General features: G+C 34.2%; 1 protein-coding gene across 14 annotated transcripts in view; it reads left to right on the forward strand.

The window, feature by feature from the left end:
* The window catches only part of MEF2A (myocyte enhancer factor 2A), a 128,444-nt gene that overhangs the window by 82,506 nt on the left and 26,408 nt on the right, over window positions 1–19,530 (forward strand). For 6 of the 14 annotated variants that reach the window (XM_045561778.1, XM_045561787.1, XM_045561782.1 and 3 more), the window contains 3 exons: window positions 10,278–10,427; window positions 13,173–13,392; window positions 14,152–14,211. In XM_045561778.1, coding sequence (XP_045417734.1) covers window positions 10,278–10,427; window positions 13,173–13,392; window positions 14,152–14,211 — 430 coding nt within the window. Of the gene's footprint in view, window positions 1–10,080; window positions 10,213–10,277; window positions 10,428–13,172; window positions 13,393–14,151; window positions 14,212–19,530 lie in introns of all 14 variants that reach the window. The other 8 variants (XM_045561785.1, XM_045561792.1, XM_045561786.1 and 5 more) reach the window with 2 other exon arrangements.

Below are 19,530 nucleotides of genomic sequence, written 5' to 3' on the forward strand. Positions count from 1 at the left end.
GGAGATTAAAGAGGGGAGTGAGGCTGTGTTCTAAAGAATGTAATGTATTGATACATCATGCTTTTCTTAATTGATCTATAGAAAATTTTAAGAGTATGTCATTTGTTAAAAAGGGAATATTTAGAATTGGCCATAAGTTAATATTATCAAATATTATTTTATAAATAATCTTTAATATGATCTCCAGTAAAGCAACAATTTAAATTAAAATATTTTTACTTAAAATCACTTCATTGTTATTTACTATGTGAAATTGGCTAAATGATCAAAACTGTTATGAAAAGGAGTTTGTGTGATCTAGTTCTCTACTTCATTTAATTGATAAAGAAATTGGGTTTAAAGGAAGTAAAGGACTTGTCTAGAGTTATATTAGTGTATAATGACAAAACCAAGACTTAAAGATTGTGGATCTTTTCTCAGAAAGACTGTAGATCCTTCGAAGCAAAGATTTTGCTAAGGAGCATTAGTATTTTTCACAGTGCTCAATAAAGTTCCAGCACATAGCTTTAATAATAACCTGTAAAATTGAATTAAAGGCAATGTTGCTTACTTCATTGTTAACTCATTTATGATACTCTTAATTAAAACTTCATCAAGTGTTTTGAAAGCTGGTAGGGACAAAAATATGAAGTGTGTTAAGTGGAGGGAAAGCTCAAGAATGAAGGAGAGGTGATTCTTTTTACTCTGGAACACTGGAAATGATAACCATATTTCCTCATCTCCCCATCCTCCACATCTACTCCCAATATATATTAATATTATTTCCAACCTTTAGAGAAGTACACATGCTAAAAACAATAAGTACAGAGGCTTCTGATATATTGCAATTTGTGTGTCCCTGAAAAATCTCAAAAATGCAAAACCTATGCAGCTTTGTGTTCTGAACACTAACACAAACAATAAGTGGGGAGATAGCCTGAGGAGATAATTGGGGAGATAACTTGAACTACTCAATGAAGCAACTTAGTATAACTCATGACTACCACAATGGGTACTATCAATGCACAAAATTACTTGCATAGAAAATGCTGGCAACACTTTAATTAGGATGGGGCTAGTGGGCCTTAGGACAATACAGATGGCAGCGTAGCAATGAGCCAGTAGGGGTTGTCATTCAGGTGGTCATGGGAAATAAATAGTACAACCTGTGACAAGACTAGGAGTACCTCTCTGAAGCCCTCCTTTTAAATTTTCTTGTAATATGGATAAATATTCCTGCTGTCAGTGCAGTAGCCAAGTTGAGGGCTTTTCCTTTCCTGCTAAAGGTCATAATGCTATTCCCACTTTGTTGGCTCCCATCATTACCTATAAAGGAGGGAGAAGGAGGTTGTGTGATTAAGGGAGAGATGGAGGGTTCTGCTCCAGCCTATTTTGTGACCTGATTGAAATTATTGATGTTTCCAATTGTTAGTTGAATTTTATATAAATTTTATTTATGTTTCACAGTTTTTAAAAATTAAGTATTTTTATGTGTGGGCAAAGTGGCTAGGAAGAACAAGTATCTATGTCAAAATTGGAAATAATTATTTAAAATGGAAAAAAGAACTTTTCTCATTTTTAAAATATTCTGATAGCCTAGTTCATTTCCTTGGAACTTAAGAGACATAGTAATCGTTTATTTTACAAGTACTCACTTATGTCTTGTGCTAGATCTACTGACTTATTCTCCACTAGGTCATTATTTATGGAGCATTTACTGCTCATTTGCTTTACAGAAATGAGATTTAAAGTGAGCGGTAAAATTATAAATTGATGCAATTGACCAGCTCCTCGTGCATTTAAAAACCATGCATATGCATACCTTGGAATACTTTAAATTCCATAGTTTCACTTGTAAATGCTGTGGTTCTGTTAGTTTGGAAAGGAATTTGACAATTATCACTATAAAGTTGAGTGTGTATTAAAAATTTTTCAGTTCTTGGTAGGCTGTAGTTAAAACTGCAGTCTTAACAGACCTGGGCTCTGGCAGATAATCAAGTAGTAAAGACTCCTGAATCCAAAATTTAGTAACATTTGTCAAGACTGCAGAAAATACCAGTCTTTTGGGATGTTTATTAGTTCTTATTTAAGACTGGTTTTAAATATTTATTTAAACATATTTAGAATGAAAGATATCCTGATTTATTTACTCTGTAAACATATACCAAAGATTATAGTAATATACGTATATATGTTGGTATATGTACATGTATATAATATATATAACTTCCATGGAAAATAAGTGTGTCTAAAATTTTAAGTATAGCATTTTTTGCAGAATTTTGAGCATGAGAGAATATAAGCTAAAAGCAACCCATTTCAAATTTGCAGTACCTGCCTAATTAATAGTCCATTTTGAATTTTTTGGTTTATTATGCAGAAGAAAACCTAGATATACTTATAAAAAGTCTAAACAGCATTGTTCTTGTCCCAAGTCTCATTTTCCTTTCTTCTTTCAACTCTTTGCTTAGTCTTTCCACCTCTAGTTTCGCCAAGAGATTTAGTATATAAACTAGAAAATGAGAAGCAAATGTACAGTGTCTGCCAAGCATTAACATAAACCCAGAATTCTGTAATTGTTTCCTTGAAGTTGAAAGATAAAGTTGCTGGTATGCTATTATAAGTAGAATAATAGAACACATGACTTTAAAGATCTTTGTTGTGATATGTACCATCATTCCAAGAAATTATCTTTGGCCAACAATAGTAAATAATTGTCACACCTCCAGGTTTTGAGACCCTTTCTGGATTTTAGGTTGTGGAGGCACTAGTCAGACTTATTTTGAGAAGTACGTGATTTGAATAATGAGACTATTAATTTGTAACGTAAAGGATCACTGACAGTTTTCTTCATCAAGGTTCTTTGATTATAAGGGATAAAAACTCATTTAAAGTAGCTCCAGCTAAAGGAGGAATTTATTGAAAGAATACAGACAAAGACACCCAAAGGCAGGAAAGAGTACCTGGCTTTCTGAAGGCGTGACACCGGGAACTCCATCTCAAGGGCTTCATGGTCTCCCATCTCTGCCACTGAGACTGATTTGTAAGATGACTCTCCTGAAGGCGCAACTGATGGTATTCATGTAAAAATGAATTGATGTTTTGGGTCATTATCCAGTTAACCGTTTTTTTTAATCAAAGCACAATCCCCAAGTTTGAAAAAAAAAAAAAAGTCTAATTATGATACTGTCTTTCTTGTCCCAGGAGGAGAAAGATTTGGTGAGCTATGTACCTTTTATCTCATAATGCTAAGATAGATTTTTTAAAAAATTGAGTTTATCCTCTGTAGATGGCATGATGTTGCCCTTACTCTAGAAAAGTATATCTTTTGTTTTTTGGATTTCCAGGTTAATGCTCCAGCCTACTGGGTTTAAAATAAATGCACATGGTTCTAGAATTAGAACATTTGGCTGTTAATTGACTATAGCTAACTACATTCAGCATAAGGAAAGAAGGCTCCTGGTACTACCAATTCTAGTCTTTCCTATCAAAAAGTCCCTGGAGAATCTCATAGCAGCTTTCAGAATATCAGCCATTGTAAGTTAAATGCTTAGGTTGAAGCTTTCAAAATTGCATTTGTATAGTTCAAAAACAGTCGGATATAAGCAATTTCTGTGGCTCAACCTTATACAAAGTGAAGTCTCTGCATTACCTTATTATTTAGAAATTCATAACTTTGTGTTTTAGAAGAATACTTAATCACTTGTCACAGCATCCTGATCTCTGTCTCCTTTACTATTTTATCTTGCAAGTATTGATAAATACATATTTCATGTGTGTGTAGAACCTTGTTTGTGTAGACTCTGAATATGTAAAGCAATCAAGACTTTACTCTTGAAAGTTTAAAGATAAGTTGATACTATAGGAAATGCACAGAAGATAGGTAAATACAAAGTAGCATATGTTACATGAATGTTCTGTAGTATAAGAACATTCTCTTAAAATTTTAGGATAGGAAGCAGTGGGGGAAAAGGTTTTCATGGAAAGATGTAATTAAAACAAGGCTTTAGTGACCTATGAAACAGTCATACAGAAAAGAGAGGGGTTGGGCACAGTGTCTCACGCCTGTAATCCTAACACTCCGGGAGGCCAAGGGAGGAGGATTGCTTGAGCTCAGGAGTTTGAGACCAGCCTGAGCAAGAGCGAGACCCTGTTTCTACAAAAAAAAAAGAAAGAAAGAAAGAAAAATTAGCCAGTCGTGGTGGCATACACCTGTAGTCTCAGCTACTGGGGAGGCTGAGGCAGGAGGCTCCCTTGGGCCCAGAAGTTTGAAGTTGCAGTGAGAGCTATGATCATGCTGCTACACTGTAGCCAAGACAACAGAGCACGGCTCTGTCTAAAAAAAGAAAAAATAGAGGGCCAGGTCTCACACAGGTGAGGTGGCATCCATCAGTGAAGGAATTTTTGTGACTATTAGGACAATGTTTTCTTTTTTTTTTTAATTTCAAAATACTAAGGGGGTACAAATGTTTTAGGTTACATGGATCACTTTTCTAATGCCTGAGTTCCAACTAAAGGTATGCCCATCACCCAGACAGTGCTCATAGTACCTGTTAGGTAGGTTTTTTGCCTGCCTCCCTTTCTCTCCCCTTCTCCCTGGTTGATTTCCACTGAGTTTTACTTCCCTCTGTGCACATACGTGCATATCAGTTAGTTCCAATTTAATAGTGAGTACATGTGAAATATGTTTCCAGATGGGGTAGGTAATCTAAAAAGTTTAGAGCCAGCTGCTTTGGATCATGGAGAGCCATCAAAGATTAAAACAGGTGATAAGTTCAAAGTAAAATTGAGAAGAACTGAATTCCTAACAGTTTATCTGATAGAAGGGAGGAATGTGAAAGAAGGTGTAATACATGCAAGAGTCTAGACATGAGGTAGTGTGGGCTTCAGTGAGTATGGTGGCAGCAAAAATGGAAATAATAATCTACAAAATTTGATATTCATGTGAATGTGGGGAGAGAACAAAAAGGGAACAGCAGGGTTTCTAGCTGTGTTGACTAGCAAAGATAAGTTCAAAAAGCAGATCTGTTTAATAAAAGATAATGAATTCCACGTTAGTTAAGTTGAAATAGAGATGTTAGCAAAATAACCAGATAAAAATGTGCAGCAGATAGTTGGCGATATAAATCTTCCAAGTTGCAGATTAGTTTTGGAAGAAGGCATAATCATTACTCCCAAAATTATAAAATGAACACGTTAAAGATTTCACTTAATTCTTTAATGAATGAGGGAACCAATGAAATATAAAAAGTTCAAAGGAGAACTCAAAATACAACCTATTTATAGTTAAAGAATGCTGAAGTGAATTTATAAATAGAAACAAAACTGGCCATTATCCACAGGGTAATAATCTACAGTATTCCACAGGAAACAGTTTGTACAAGCAAGAAATATTTGCAGCTACTGTTAGTTTTCTGCAAGTTAACTAAAGATCAACTCTGCAGTGTTGTTGATCAAATAGCCTAGTCAAAGAAACAGAGGTGGATATAACTAACCTAAATGGAGGTTCTGGCCAGGCCGTCCACTAAATTTCGGTTTTTCCTTAAATTGGTATAGAAATTTAAAACTCAGCAACCTTCCTACTGTTGAGGTCTTTGATCAGTATGTAGAGAGAAGGCTTTAAGTTCCTCTTCATTTAGATAAAACTGGTTTAGTTAGTGCCAACACTAAAAAACAAAACTTTCTCTTCTTTTGGGCATTTCCAGCACAGAAAGAGTGTAGATGTGATATAGGGATCCCTTCTCCCTATAAAGGCAGAACACTCTCCACTCTTCCCCTACCAACTTGAATTTCATTGTAGCGCTCAATAGCTTTGGATGGAAAAGAACTCTGCTTCAGGAGATTGTGGGCTTTGTTGTTTTAGACAGTTATATTTTTAATGCTGTGATATAAATAACATTTAATTCATGAATTGTCAGAAGAGTTAAAGATTAATTTTTTGAAGATGAGTACTGAAAGGTTGCAAGCTTCTCTGATCATGTTTTCTTAATATTTGAAACTAATTAATTAATACAGATTATTAATTAGATAATCCAGTATTTCCAAAAATTTTAAATAACACACTACTTTTATTTATTTTGTTTTATTTGTTTATTTTTTTTGAGACAGAGTCTCACTCTGTTGCCTGGGCTAGAGTGCTGTGGCGTCAGCTTAGCTCACAGCAACCTCAAACTCCTGGGCTCAAGCAATCCTACTGTCTCAGCCTCCCGAGTAGCTGGGACTACAGGCATGCACCACCATGCCCGGCTAATTTTTTCTATATATTTTTAGCTGTCCATATAATTTCTTTCTATTTTTAATAGAGACAGCGTCTCGCTCTTGCTCAGGCGGGTCTCGAGCTCCTGAGCTCAAACAATCCGCCTGCCTCAGCCCCCCAGAGGGCTAGGATTACAGGCGTGAGCCACCGTGCCCGGTCAACACACTACTTTTAAAGACCAATACTCAATCCAATAGTAAGTCCTATCAAGGGTTACTAGGAATCTCTTTTTCCCCAAGTTTAGACCTGAAATCAATGATGAGTCAAGGGCAGTTTTATACTTATAACTAATAACAGATAATTGTCAAAAAGGTAAAATCATGGCTCTCTGAAAGATATAAAATGAACATAAGTCAAAGATTTTAACTCATTGATTACTGAAGGAACCTGGAAAAAAAAGTCACAACTGGTTAACAGGTAGATCCAAAGATCAGGCAAATATATAAGCCCATCAAGAAGGCCAAATGAATTTACTTCATAGATGCCCAAACTGGCTCTTCCACAGTGGGGGAAAAGTCAGTTGAACTTCCACCAAACAGAATTGATGTGTACATCTGTAAACAGAATTGTTTGCATTACTGTCAGTTTTCTGCAAATTAACTTCTGTCTCTACAGAGTCGTAAAATAGGTCAAGGACAAAGGCACAGACCCCATAGAATCAGATAATGATTGGAACTTGGAAGGATGTATCCTAAACAATGCATGGTTTTCCATTGAAGATATTAATAGTTTATTTGGGTTCATTAAAAATATGATTTGTCCCTACAGAGTTAATGTTGAAAGGTAAAAACTTTATTGTGATAAGTAGGAAAATACTTGTTTTTTAAGAAATGCTTAACTGTTTCACAGGATCATAGCTAGGAAAAAAATGCTTAACTGACCCTCTAAAAATAAAATTTCTGCCTTCTATAGAAGTGGACTGATGAAAAATGTTAGGATTTCATTTAAGTAATCTTGCCAGTTAGAACCTTAAAACGTATTTGGAACACTGATATAAGGGGTTTAGTTAGAAAGTCTAAAGTCAGCTTAAATTGATTAATAACTTAATTACTCAAATGATCTCTTTAGCAGTTTATAATGTATGTTTTAGAATACAATTATTTAAGAAAAGCAACTAGGATAAACCAATTTAAATGGTACATACCACTGAAACTTCAAATTATTTTGGCACAATTGAGTTTTCCCCTTAAGTTTGCCAGGGTAACACTGAAAAATTTTAATCATAGTATTTACAAGAAATAAAGTATTTTGAAGTGCTGTTTACTTTAGAATGGAATATGATAGTCAATAATAGCCATAGAGAGTGCACAGTGATAATACTCTTGATGCATTTTTTTCCCCATTTATAAGCAGATTCTTTACAGTGGTGACTCCTTTCATATTATGTTTTCTTCATTGAGCAAGTGTTTTTATTGTGGCTAACTTGAATTGTGTGAGAAAACTGAAGCTGGCCTGTCTTTTAAGTGCCTGCCCTGGCCTTGTTAATAGATTACAGCATTCCACTTGTTAGTACCAGTGACACAGGAGAAACTTTTACTATTATGCTATTTGGTAATGATAAAGAAGACAGAAAAAGTCTTTTTATGGTAGTTGGGTCCTCAAAACAACCTCTTGTTTTGGTGATAAGGAGACATAAGTTGGCTATCAAACAGAGGTACATTAGCTTGTTATCTGCAAAGCTGATATAGCCTCTTAAATTCTCTCACAGTGACAGGAACCCCATCTGAAGTGAAGGCTTGCAGAGCTGGAGATATCAGAGCACTTTCCTTCCTCCCAAGTACAAGTAGGATTAACCCTACTCTTGTAGGATAAAAATTTAACACAATTATTAAACAAAGACTGTAGGTTTTTTCTCTGTATATTAAAAAAATGTTTGAAGAGATATATACTTGGTGATTACTGTTTGTGGAAATTGTAGTAATAAGCATTTGAGCATACCAAGAAGAGCAAGACTGTAAATTAACTAGTCATAAGATATATGACCATTAGCATGAAGTAACCTGAGATTTAGGGCTAGAATAAACCAACTTCATGATAAGATCTGTATATAGGCATCTCCTATATTTATTCTGTTTCTGGGGCTGTATAGGTTAGAAGAGTACAATATGTTTCAGTATTCTGAGTGTTAACATTTTCACTGCTGATAGCAACTTGGAGAGATTTGGCAAGTAGAACTTGCTACCATGGATGGGGGAGGATAAATTTCTCCATCCTTTAGTGTTCTGAATAACAGGACCTTTTATGGCGAAGTACATAAATGTCCATGTGATTAGTTAGACCTTTAGAGCTTAGTGCCATGGAGTAGATGTTGGGGAGATAGGCATAATGTTTGCTGTTTGCTCACAGTTTGCGATAACGTTGGACAGAAGTTTCAGGCATTGTGTATGGGATGCCTAGCACATGCCAGGTAATTTGAGAAGCTAACATCTATGCCGAAGGATTGGTTATGATTCTTTAAGCATGCAAAATTTTTAAAAAATCAAATTGAATAAAGCAAAACTTTAAAATAATTTGACTTCAGAGAAACTAAGAAAAAATTCTCAAATCTTCATGTACTATGTTTGCATTCTACTTCCTTCAAGAAAAAAGGAGTAAAATAAACATCCATTATTATTATAAATCATGTTTTAAAGGATATTAAGCTCTGTTATGAATTAAAAATATACCTTAAATCTAATTTAAATAATAATTTATTGATGAACTTATCTAGGACTAGTTTGATCACAAGTTTCCTAATTAAGTTCTTTTAGATAGGCTTACTTAGAAAATTTTAACTTCCTCGTACTTCTCTGGAGTCAGTTGGAAAATCAGTAAGTCTCTGAGCTCTTACAGTTGTTGAACTCAATAACTCTGCCTTAAAATAAGACATATCAGGATTAAAAATTTTTTTGACATTTTGAAAGTAAATGGATATTCCATAGATCTTCAAGCCCTTGGTTTTTGATTTATTCTTTTAAATACTAGACAAGTTATTTAATGATGACTTTAAGTTAAAGAAAAAATAAAAATCAGAAAACTCACTATTCACTACATTTTTACCACAAAGTAAGGAGAAAAATGTCAGTATGGTCCCAGGGGATACTTTATGAGATTTAAGAAAATTCTCTAGAAAGTCAGGTCAGTGGATTAAATCAAACCAGGAAGGAGCGCTATAGAAAGAGCCAGCAAAAGGGCATGGAATATGAGTACATTCTCAATAACTTTTGAGTGCAAATTTCAAAAATATGTAAAGTCACTAATAATATGTACATTCTATGTAAGAGTCATTACTGACATAAATATTAAATTTGAGCTGTTATTTTTCAAAATTATGTAGGAAAATAATAATATTCAAGAACAAATTAGCAATGAATTATTCAGATATTGTGCTAATTCTGTTGATTGGGATAAGCTTTCATAGGCAGAAAAGAATGTCAGTAGATGAAGTTCCTGAAATGTTCACTTTATAAAGGTACTGTAATTTCTCAAAGTATCATTTTTATAGATTTCTATTTCAATTTTTAGAATCATTGACCCTATCAAATAAGTTGATCAGGCTATAATCAGATTGGAGTTTTAACTGTCAGAACAATGAGTAATTTATTATTCTCCAAGAAGCTTGGAAAGGAAGAATCCAAGCAAGCAAATATTCCTTTTCTCTTAATGTAGAAGAGAGAATTAATTTTGCAAGTATCTAAGGTTTACTTTCTTTGAAGAATGAGAGTACATTTGTTATCATTTAAAAACTTTTTCAGTGGCTCTTGTATAATTTAATTTATTCAGTCTGTGCTCTCTTAATAAGTTTTACAAAAAAACTCATGGCAAGTTAGCATTATTTGTGTGTGAATTTTCCAATTGTATTTCAGACTTTAAGAAAGAAAGGCCTTAATGGTTGTGAGAGCCCTGATGCTGACGATTACTTTGAGCACAGTCCACTCTCGGAGGACAGATTCAGCAAACTAAATGAAGATAGTGATTTTATTTTCAAACGAGGCCCTGTAAGTACTTTTACTTTACCTTTACTTTTTATTTGTTGATCCTTTTTGTTAACTTCATTATTTAGGCTCTGAACAAGAAGGAGCACAGAGGGTGCGACAGCCCAGACCCTGATACTTCATATGTGCTAACTCCACATACAGAAGAAAAATATAAAAAAATTAATGAGGAATTTGATAATATGATGCGGAATCATAAAATCGCAGTGAGTACTAAAGTATGGTTTGTGCTTTTATTTTGTGCATGAAGGGATTGACCAAACCTCTTGTTGCTTATTTTTACAATGGGTGATCACAACAATGGGTATATAGAAGGGAAAGAAGGCATTTTGTATGTTTTTTTTTCAGTTTTATAGAACTTTAAAATTGCTGGAATCTTATGATAGTACATGTTCAGTATCTTAAATGTCGAAGTGAAGAGAAAACATTCTAATCCAGACTCTGGTACTTACTATCCCCTATCCCTTTGGGTAAGGCACCTAAACTTCCAGAATTCTGCTTTCTTCATCTGTAAATGAGTGAGTTGGCTCACATGATTTTTAAGGTCCTTTCTAGGTCTAAAATTCGACGATTTTTGAAATAGAGTTATATATGAGACTTTCCTCTCTCTCCCATGACTTAAAAAAATATATATTCTCAAATAGACCTTAAGAATGCAAAACGTAAAGTAGTTGGACTTCTTATAGACTTTGGTGTTTCTGAATTATGTTTAATTATCTTGTATATTTGCTGTAATAGTACTAGAGCTAAGCTTACTGTTTAGCTCTTCATAAATGTCCCAAAATCACTTAATAATGATACCACCAAACTCCTTTTCTTATGCTGTAGATACTGAGGAGGAGCAGCTTGGCTTAATTTTAGTTTAAGGAAACAAGGTTCTTAAACTGGTTGCAGAACAAATAGGGACTTTAATTTTTCTATGCTCGTACTTCTAACCATAATGAAAGAGTACTACTTACTTGTTTGAGCTCATGCTCCTAGACTTGATCTTCTCACTGGAAGTTTTATTGACAGGAGATACTTAAGACTGTTATTCTGGATCTAATTTTATAATTCTGTGTATGTAGTGTAGCCTCCCTGGGACAAGTTGGTTCCAATGCTAATATTTATTTAATTGTCAGTGTTAATTCTCTTAAAATTATGCCCTAAAGTATGCATCAAGAATTATTTCTTCAAAGTAGTATTATACTACAGGTTGAGTGTCACTTATCTGAAATGCTTGGGACCAGACATGTTTTAGATTTCATATTTATTTTAGATTTTAGATTATTTGCATATACATAATGAGATGTCTTGGGGATAGGACCCAAGTCTAAACACAAAATTCATTTATGTTTCATATACACCTTATACACATAGCCTGAAGGTAATTTTGTAGAATATTTTGGATAATTTTGTATGTGAAACAAAGTTTGTGTACATGGAACCATCAGAAAGCAAAGGTGTCACTATCTCAGCCACCCCTGTTTATAGGCCTTGGCCCCGTGTGGGGCATTGTGGCGTTCCTGCAGTTGGTGTTCCCAGGCTGTATATGTGCCATTTTATTATTGCGAGGGTGCTTGTGTGGAGGAATGTGGACATACACAGAAATGGTATATTGAAGCTGAAGGGGTATTGGGAGGGTCTTTTTTTCCCTTAGGGACACTGAATACACTGTGTATTATGTGCCAGCATTTTGGCTGCAACCCATCACATGAGGTCAAGTGTAGAATTTTCCACCATGGCGTCATGTTGGTGTTCAAAATATTTTGGATTTTGGAGGATATTGAATTTTCAGATTAGAGATGCTCAACCTGTATAAGAAACAGCTCATGAAAAATAGCTTTAAAGGAGGTGTTTTGGTGCCAATACTATTATTGTTCTTAAAAACAACAGCAAACAAAATAAAATTCTGATCTCACAGGGACGCTGCTGAAGTTAAAGTTAAGCTGCAAAGATATTACACAAATAGAACTGTTTTACTTTTGATAAAAAATTTATCATATATCCATTGTTTATATTTGTTGATGAATTATTATAATTTTTCTACCTGAAATAAACTATTGATTACGTAAACTATATTCTTTGAACTTTGAATTAACAATGTTACCTTATTCAATCACTGTTTTAAAATGAGGGCAGAGGAAAGTTGTTTTATTTTCTTTCACTTTAAATTATAAAGAAGACTGTTATTTATCATGGTTAACAAGCATCTTATAAATAATCTATGGAGGAAATGCAATAGGAAAATAGCCAATATCCTTTTAAAGGGGATATAGAATATTTTAGATGGAGAGGTTATCATTTATAATATTTGTAATTTAATCTTCATGCAATTTAAAGAAGATACAAAAAATTCATTACTAGTTGTTAGTAGTTAATTTTGTTGTTTAGATAAAGTTTCTTTGTATTTTCATTATACTCAGATTTCATTGTATTTATAATTATTTTTCTTTAGCTTTGCCCATTAAGTAATCAATCAGTTAAATCAGACTAGGGCTTATTGATAATGTCCCAGATTTGATGTATTAAGTTAATAATATGTGTACACACTCTTCCCCTTTGTTATGTTTGGAATCTCCCAATAGAAATGTAATGTTACTAAACTGGTATGTATTGAAGTGCCAATTTATGCTTACTTGATAACAATGATAGATTTTGTAATGTCTAAATTTGACAACACTACTTTAATATCCAGTTTTAACTTCTCATTTTCATCTCTATGAATATTTGAAATCCAGAATATTTATAACTATATATGTATTAACATTAAAAATTGAAAAAGTTCATGTCAAACATAATTCATGTTCAAATAAAATTCTAAAGAAAATAGCTTAAAACTGCAAATTGATTTAGTAAAAACCTATCCCCATTCTCTTTCAATAACTTGAATTACCTTATCACATTAAAGTTCATAAGTTAGTTAATGTAGATGAAAATGAAACTAACAATTTTCTCCTTTTTTTTTTTTTCTTTATTTACAGCCTGGTTTGCCACCTCAGAACTTTTCAATGTCTGTCACAGTTCCTGTGACCAGCCCTAATGCTTTGTCCTACACTAACCCAGGGAGTTCACTTGTCTCCCCATCTTTGGCATCCAGCTCAACGTTAACAGATTCAAGTATGCTCTCTCCACCTCAAGCCACGTTACATAGAAATGTATCCCCCGGAGCTCCTCAGAGACCACCAAGTACTGGCAATGCAGGTGTGTAGTGGCATCTATCCTGCTGGTTCTTTAACAAAGACAGTGAGAAAGCTAATTGCTAACATAATCAGTTTCTTATTGTGCTACTCTTAATTTTATTGCTTTGATAAGGAAAGAGTCACTGCTACATAACTGGCTCCATTTTTAAATTATTTTTTTTTCTGAAAATCTATTGTGGGTCTAGCATTGTGTCCGCAAGGTAGAACAATATGGAGAATCTCTATAAGCTGTCCTTATCATGGGAAAGCCGTACTTTGACAGGCAGAAAATTTAGTTAGATGTCATGCAAAGATTTAAAGTTGAGTGTCAGCCATTCATATTAGAAATAGTGGGAATAGACGTTATATTTGGAGTTAGAGTGTGTTTTGCATTTTCTCCACCCTGACTTAGTTCATTAATTCAGCAATTTGCAGTGTATTTACTACATTTGTTCTGTGTAATGCTGTGCCTCCTCTCCCTTAAGTCCTAGACTTAAAGATACTCCATACGTACTATCCCCTTTCTTATCAGTATGTACTATTTGGTATTGATCAACAGGAAGGCAGATGCATCCCAAGCTTGATAGGTAAAATATTAGTATATATGTATGAGATATCAAATTGCATATTAATACCAGCTTCAGACTGGGCTAGTTTTTATTTTTGTGTGTTTTTAGGAGTAGAGTGAGAGTTTCCTCTGTTCAGTTTATATTCAGTCAGATAAGGAGAGAGAGTTCTTACTCATTCTCTGCTCTTTCTTTCCTCTCTGTAACATCATTAGGTGGGATGTTGAGTACTACAGACCTCACAGTGCCAAATGGAGCTGGAACCAGCCCAGTGGGTGAGTGAATTTTTACTGTTTGATTTTGTAGATGTTTATCTTATCTGAGATAAAAGGAATATTGTCCCTGAAAAAAAGCCTTGTACAAAATTTCCTTCTGAGGGGTACTTTCACTAATACTTAACATTTTTTCACAGCATCCTGTTTTATTCCTTACATCTTGGCCTTAAGTTTAGTTACTCATTCATTCAATGGGTATTTATTGAGCGCCTCCTCCATACCAGATACTATTCTTTTCTAAGGACTAAATTGCCTTAATGGCATATTTACATCAAGACAATTACTTAAGGAGAAGCTTTGTGTTTCTTTTGTCCTGACAAGGTTAGACTATTAGCAAGCTGCTATATCTTACAATAACATGAAATATTTTTAGAAATTATTGAAGTAGAAAAACAATATAAATTAAATTAACAAAACAATTATTGGTTCTTTGAAAAGACTAATAAAATTTAAGGTTATATTTTCATTAATATTCAATTCAAAATATTTTATAATGTCAATTAAAACGTCTTTAACCTGTAAGTTATTTAGAAGTAGATTTTTTAATTCCAAATACATGAGGATTTTCTAGTCATCTTTTGGATTTTGTTTTCTAGCCGAATTTTTTGTTACCAGAGAACTTACCTCTCCATATGACTAAATTCTGCGAACTTTGCTGATGCTTTTTTGTGGCCCAGCATGTGATTGATTTTTGTATGTGTCCTTTGTGTACTAGAAAAGAATGTTTATTCTGTGATAAAAGCATGGATTGCAAATTCTTGTTTTAAACAAGTTTTTTATGCATTAATATATATAATAACTTATTGTGTCAGTTCAGGTTTAGAAACTTGTGATAGGCCAGTTCCAGATAGTTTCACTTTACCTTTAAACTGTAGTTTTACTAACATTGGCATTTTCAAATGCATGATATGTTTACAGATGAGTCCTCCATTTGCCTTTTTCCTATTTTAATTTTTGTTCAGTCTTCTGCCTGATTCCCAAAAGCTAGAATGCTATAGGCTCATCATGTACTGTTGAAAGCAGAGGCATCCTGAGCTTTTTAAAGCAATGAACAAACTCAGGCTAGGGAAAGACTTCTTAAATAAGAAACCAAAGAAAGCCTAATCATAAAGGAAAGATTAATCAATTTGCCTGTACATTAGGAACCTTTGTTCATGGAAAACAGCATGAAGAGTATAAAAAGGCAAATGGTATGTATGTAATCAATAGAGGATTTTTTATATGACAAATACCCACAAATCAAGAAAAAGAAAACCCAATTTTTGAAAATGTGCAGGAGAACACAGGCACTTCATAGAAGAAGCTCTTCAGGTACCTGCCTCTTCAGGTACAACATGAGAAGTTGCTTAATCTCAATAGTCAGGGAAATGGAGAATTAAAACTACAAGGAGAGAGTGTCACACGCCTACCAGAATGGCTGAAATGAAATAGGTCACACCAAGTATTGACAAGGCTCTGGAAAAACACAAACTCTCATCTGTTGATGATGGGAATACCAATTGTTGCAACCATTTTGGCTAAAGTTGCAGATATGTGTATTCTATGGCCCAGCATTTTTATTCATCCTTATGTATTGTAGAGAAATGCATTTGTGCACCGTGAGTACCAAGAGATATGTAAAAGAATGTGCACAACATTTTATGTTACAGTCAACATCTAGAAATAATTCAGATTTCTATCAACAATAGAATGGATATGGGCTGGGCATGGTGTCTCATGCCTGTAATCCCAGCACTTCAGGAGGCCAAGGCAGAAAGATCACGTGAGGCTGGGTGTTCGAGGCCAGTCTGGGCAAAATAGCAAGACCCTGTCTCTATTTAAAAAAAAAATGAGTAGGCTGGGCGTGGTGGCTTATGCCTGTAATCCTAGCCCTCTGGGAGGCTGAGGTGGGTGGATCGCTCAAGGTCAGGAGTTCGAGACCAGCCTGAGTGAGACCCCGTCTCTACTAAAAATAGAAAGAAATTATCTGGACAGCTAAAAATATATATAGAAAAAATTAGCTGGGCATGGTGGTGCATGCCTGTAGTCCCAGCTACTTGGGAGGCTGAGGCAGTAGGATTGCTTAAGCCCAGGAGTTTGAGGTTGCTGTGAGCTAGGCTGACGCCATGGCACTCACTCTAGCCCAGGCAACAAAGTGAGACTCTGTCTCAAAAAAAAAAAAAATGAATAAATGATACCATGTTTATGTGAAAGAATACTATACCACAGTGAAAATGAAGAAATGACAGTAGTACTCCATAATGGATGAAGTTCACCAAACTAATATGAATAAGAAAAGGTAGATACAAATATATACTAAATGATTCTATCTACATTAAGTTTGAAAAGCAGGCAAATAAAACTGTAGTGTAGGTATACTTGTGTAGATGGAAGGTAAAACTATAAAGAAAAACAAGAAATTACTATAGAAGTCATGATAGTGGTTATTTTGGATAGGTGGGACTGTGGTGGTGTTTTAGGGGGCCCAAATGTGGGGTTCTGGCAATATTCATTTTCCTGATCTAGATGTCAGTTACATGGATCTTTGTTTTATGATAAATCCTTAACCTGTAAGTTTTTGTTTTGTGTATTTTCCTGTATGTGTGTTATATTAACAATAAAAAGTTTTAAAAATAAGTATATACTAAATATAAAAAACTATAACCACAAACATGAAGGCACTTTTAAAATTTTAGGAGAAAGTAAAGTGCATTGTGTAGTATTTATACTATTAATTCCAAAATCTAGAGAGAAACAAAATTCACAGATACACACTCGCTCACAGAAAGACTCTTGGTAGCCTTTGAGTCTTTGGACATTGTTGTCTACATGTGGCGGCACTCATCCTGAGATCATGTAGGGGGTCAGTTTAAGATGACAAGCCAGCATGCCAAGGATAGCAAAGTGGAAACCTGGAAAGACCTGGGTCCTCAGTGTTGAACCACTGAAGCAACTGAGCCTGAAACCACTCTTCCCCCAATCTTCTTATGTGGGAGAATGTATTTTCCTCATTCTTAAGAGGAAAGGTAAGATAAAATCCAAGCAACAGATAGAAGAATGTTTAGTAAGTGAATGGACATGTAATTGTGCTAAAATATAGAATTAAAAAAAGAAACCTGATATTTTAAAAATTGAAAAGGATGTCCATTGTTGGTAGTAATCATGAAATTCAAATAAAAATGGCAAAAAAAATACTACTTATTAATTCCCAACTATTACTACTTTTTGTTGTGACATGCAGTGCTGATGAAGGTATGGTGAAACTGATGACCTCATATGTGCTTTTATGGCATTGTAAATTAGTAACCATCTTTCTGGAAAGGTTTTGGCAAGATGTTTTAATCTTCATAAAAATGTTTGTATCTCTAAGCCCACTGATAACCATTTCCGGGAACCCCTCCCAAAGAAGTAAATTAGAATAAACAAAGCTTCATTGCAACTTTATTTATAGTAGTGAATAATAGGAAGAAATCAACATATCCAGCAATACGAGAATTGGGTAAAATTTCAGCTGAATCACTTTTTAGTTGTGATTTTAAACTATGCCAAAAATATGCATGTGGAAAATAAAAAGGAGGAAAAATCCAAAGTGACTATAATAGTTATGTTACGATGGTGGGAATATGTGTTTTTTCCTCTCTTTTTCTAGTTTCAGTGATGCTCTGTTGATACAGGACCCTACAGTCATAACATTTTATTATAGTAAATTAGAACATTTCATTTTTTTACTTATAACTTGAAAATTGTTTGTTTTTTATGTATGTAATTATCTGTGCAAGTAAAACCTGGCAGCTGTGTACATATTGTGAATTGGATAGCTGTTTCATAGCAGCAGTCTGCTTATTTGATTATGATTTATTTTAGATATATTTCTCTACTGAGAATTTACGCTTAATACTCAGTTTATACTGTAGTTCAGATGACTTTGGGCTCTCTAACTTCAGGCCTATGTTTAAATATCAAGCATAAAGTAAAATCTTAGATGTCCAGCAAGTTTACTTTTTAAAAACATGTTGAGAAAGAGGAAAAAAAAACCCCACTGGATTAGAAATACAAAGGCTCAAGAAGCTTCTGAAATTGTTTAGGGTTGAATAAAGATAAAATAAGGGTTTGCATTATAGCAGGAGCATTGACAGTTAAAAAGAGGAGGTGGAAGAGTTGGAAGACATGGTAAAGAAAGAATGTACAAAACTTGATCACTTTGAAGATGGGGATAGGATGGTGGAGGATGGCAGTAGTACAGGTGTTTAAAACAGGTTGAGGTGAGATGACAACAGCATGTCTGGGGGAAAGTGTCACCAAATGATGGAATATGGACTAGAAATTAGGAGAGGGACAAAGCAGAAATCTAGATTTCAGAGTCATTCACGTGAAGGCAATGGTTGAAGCCATGTGTGCTTCAACCATCATGTTTCCTGAAGAAGGAAGAGAAGGAGAAATGTTGCCTCTTCATGGCTGCCCACACGGGAGAGTGTGAGAGGGAGAATACAGTATTCAAAAAGAGAAGAAGCAGGATCCAGTGAGCATTGTCTGTTTTTGACTATAAATTTCTAATGGGTAGGATTCATGTGCTCCATCTTATAGGAATTTTCACTGAATCAAATAAATTGTCAATAATTATTCCAAAACCCGTTATCTTTTTTAGTTTCAGAAACCTCAAACAGTTCTTTATGTAAATGACATTATTTTATAACTTAAAATGTATTTTTGTTGAAGAATCAGCTGAATGTCAAATTTTTTGAAAATTTTGTCAAATATGAAAAAATCAGTTCTTGAACTTTGCTTTGTATGAGTTTTTCAGAATCCTTTGAAGTTTACATGTCAGTTGAAATTCTGAAATGAATTCAGAGTAAAACATTAATGACATCATTGTCTGCAGTTCAGCCCTAGAAGAGTAGTATTAAGGACATGGAGTACTTGCCAGCCACTTGAATGCATTATTTCAGCTGATGTGATTTATATTCTGAAATATGAACCAGACTGATATAATTGAATGACTTGCCTTCTAGCGGTAGGACCATAGTTGAGATTAGCTCTGTTAAGTTTCTGGAGGCATTGGTATGCAGTTTGCGCAAGAGTATTTTTTTTCACATTTGTGTTAGGATAGTAATTATCATTAAAACTGAAAACACAATTTGACAATCACGTAAGTTGGGTTTATTCATTTAGAGTAGATACTCCAGTCCCTAAATTTGTAAATTGTGGCAAGATGAGTTATATACTGAGAGTATCTGTCTCGAAAGTCTATCTCAACAATATCTTCATTTTTGTCGTAAAAATTGAATTGGAGGTAAGAAAGTATATATTAGGTAGTACATCACTACACTCTACGAAATAACA

This window comes from Lemur catta, chromosome 9, assembly GCF_020740605.2.
Source record: "Lemur catta isolate mLemCat1 chromosome 9, mLemCat1.pri, whole genome shotgun sequence".
Taxonomy (NCBI): domain Eukaryota; kingdom Metazoa; phylum Chordata; class Mammalia; order Primates; family Lemuridae; genus Lemur; species Lemur catta.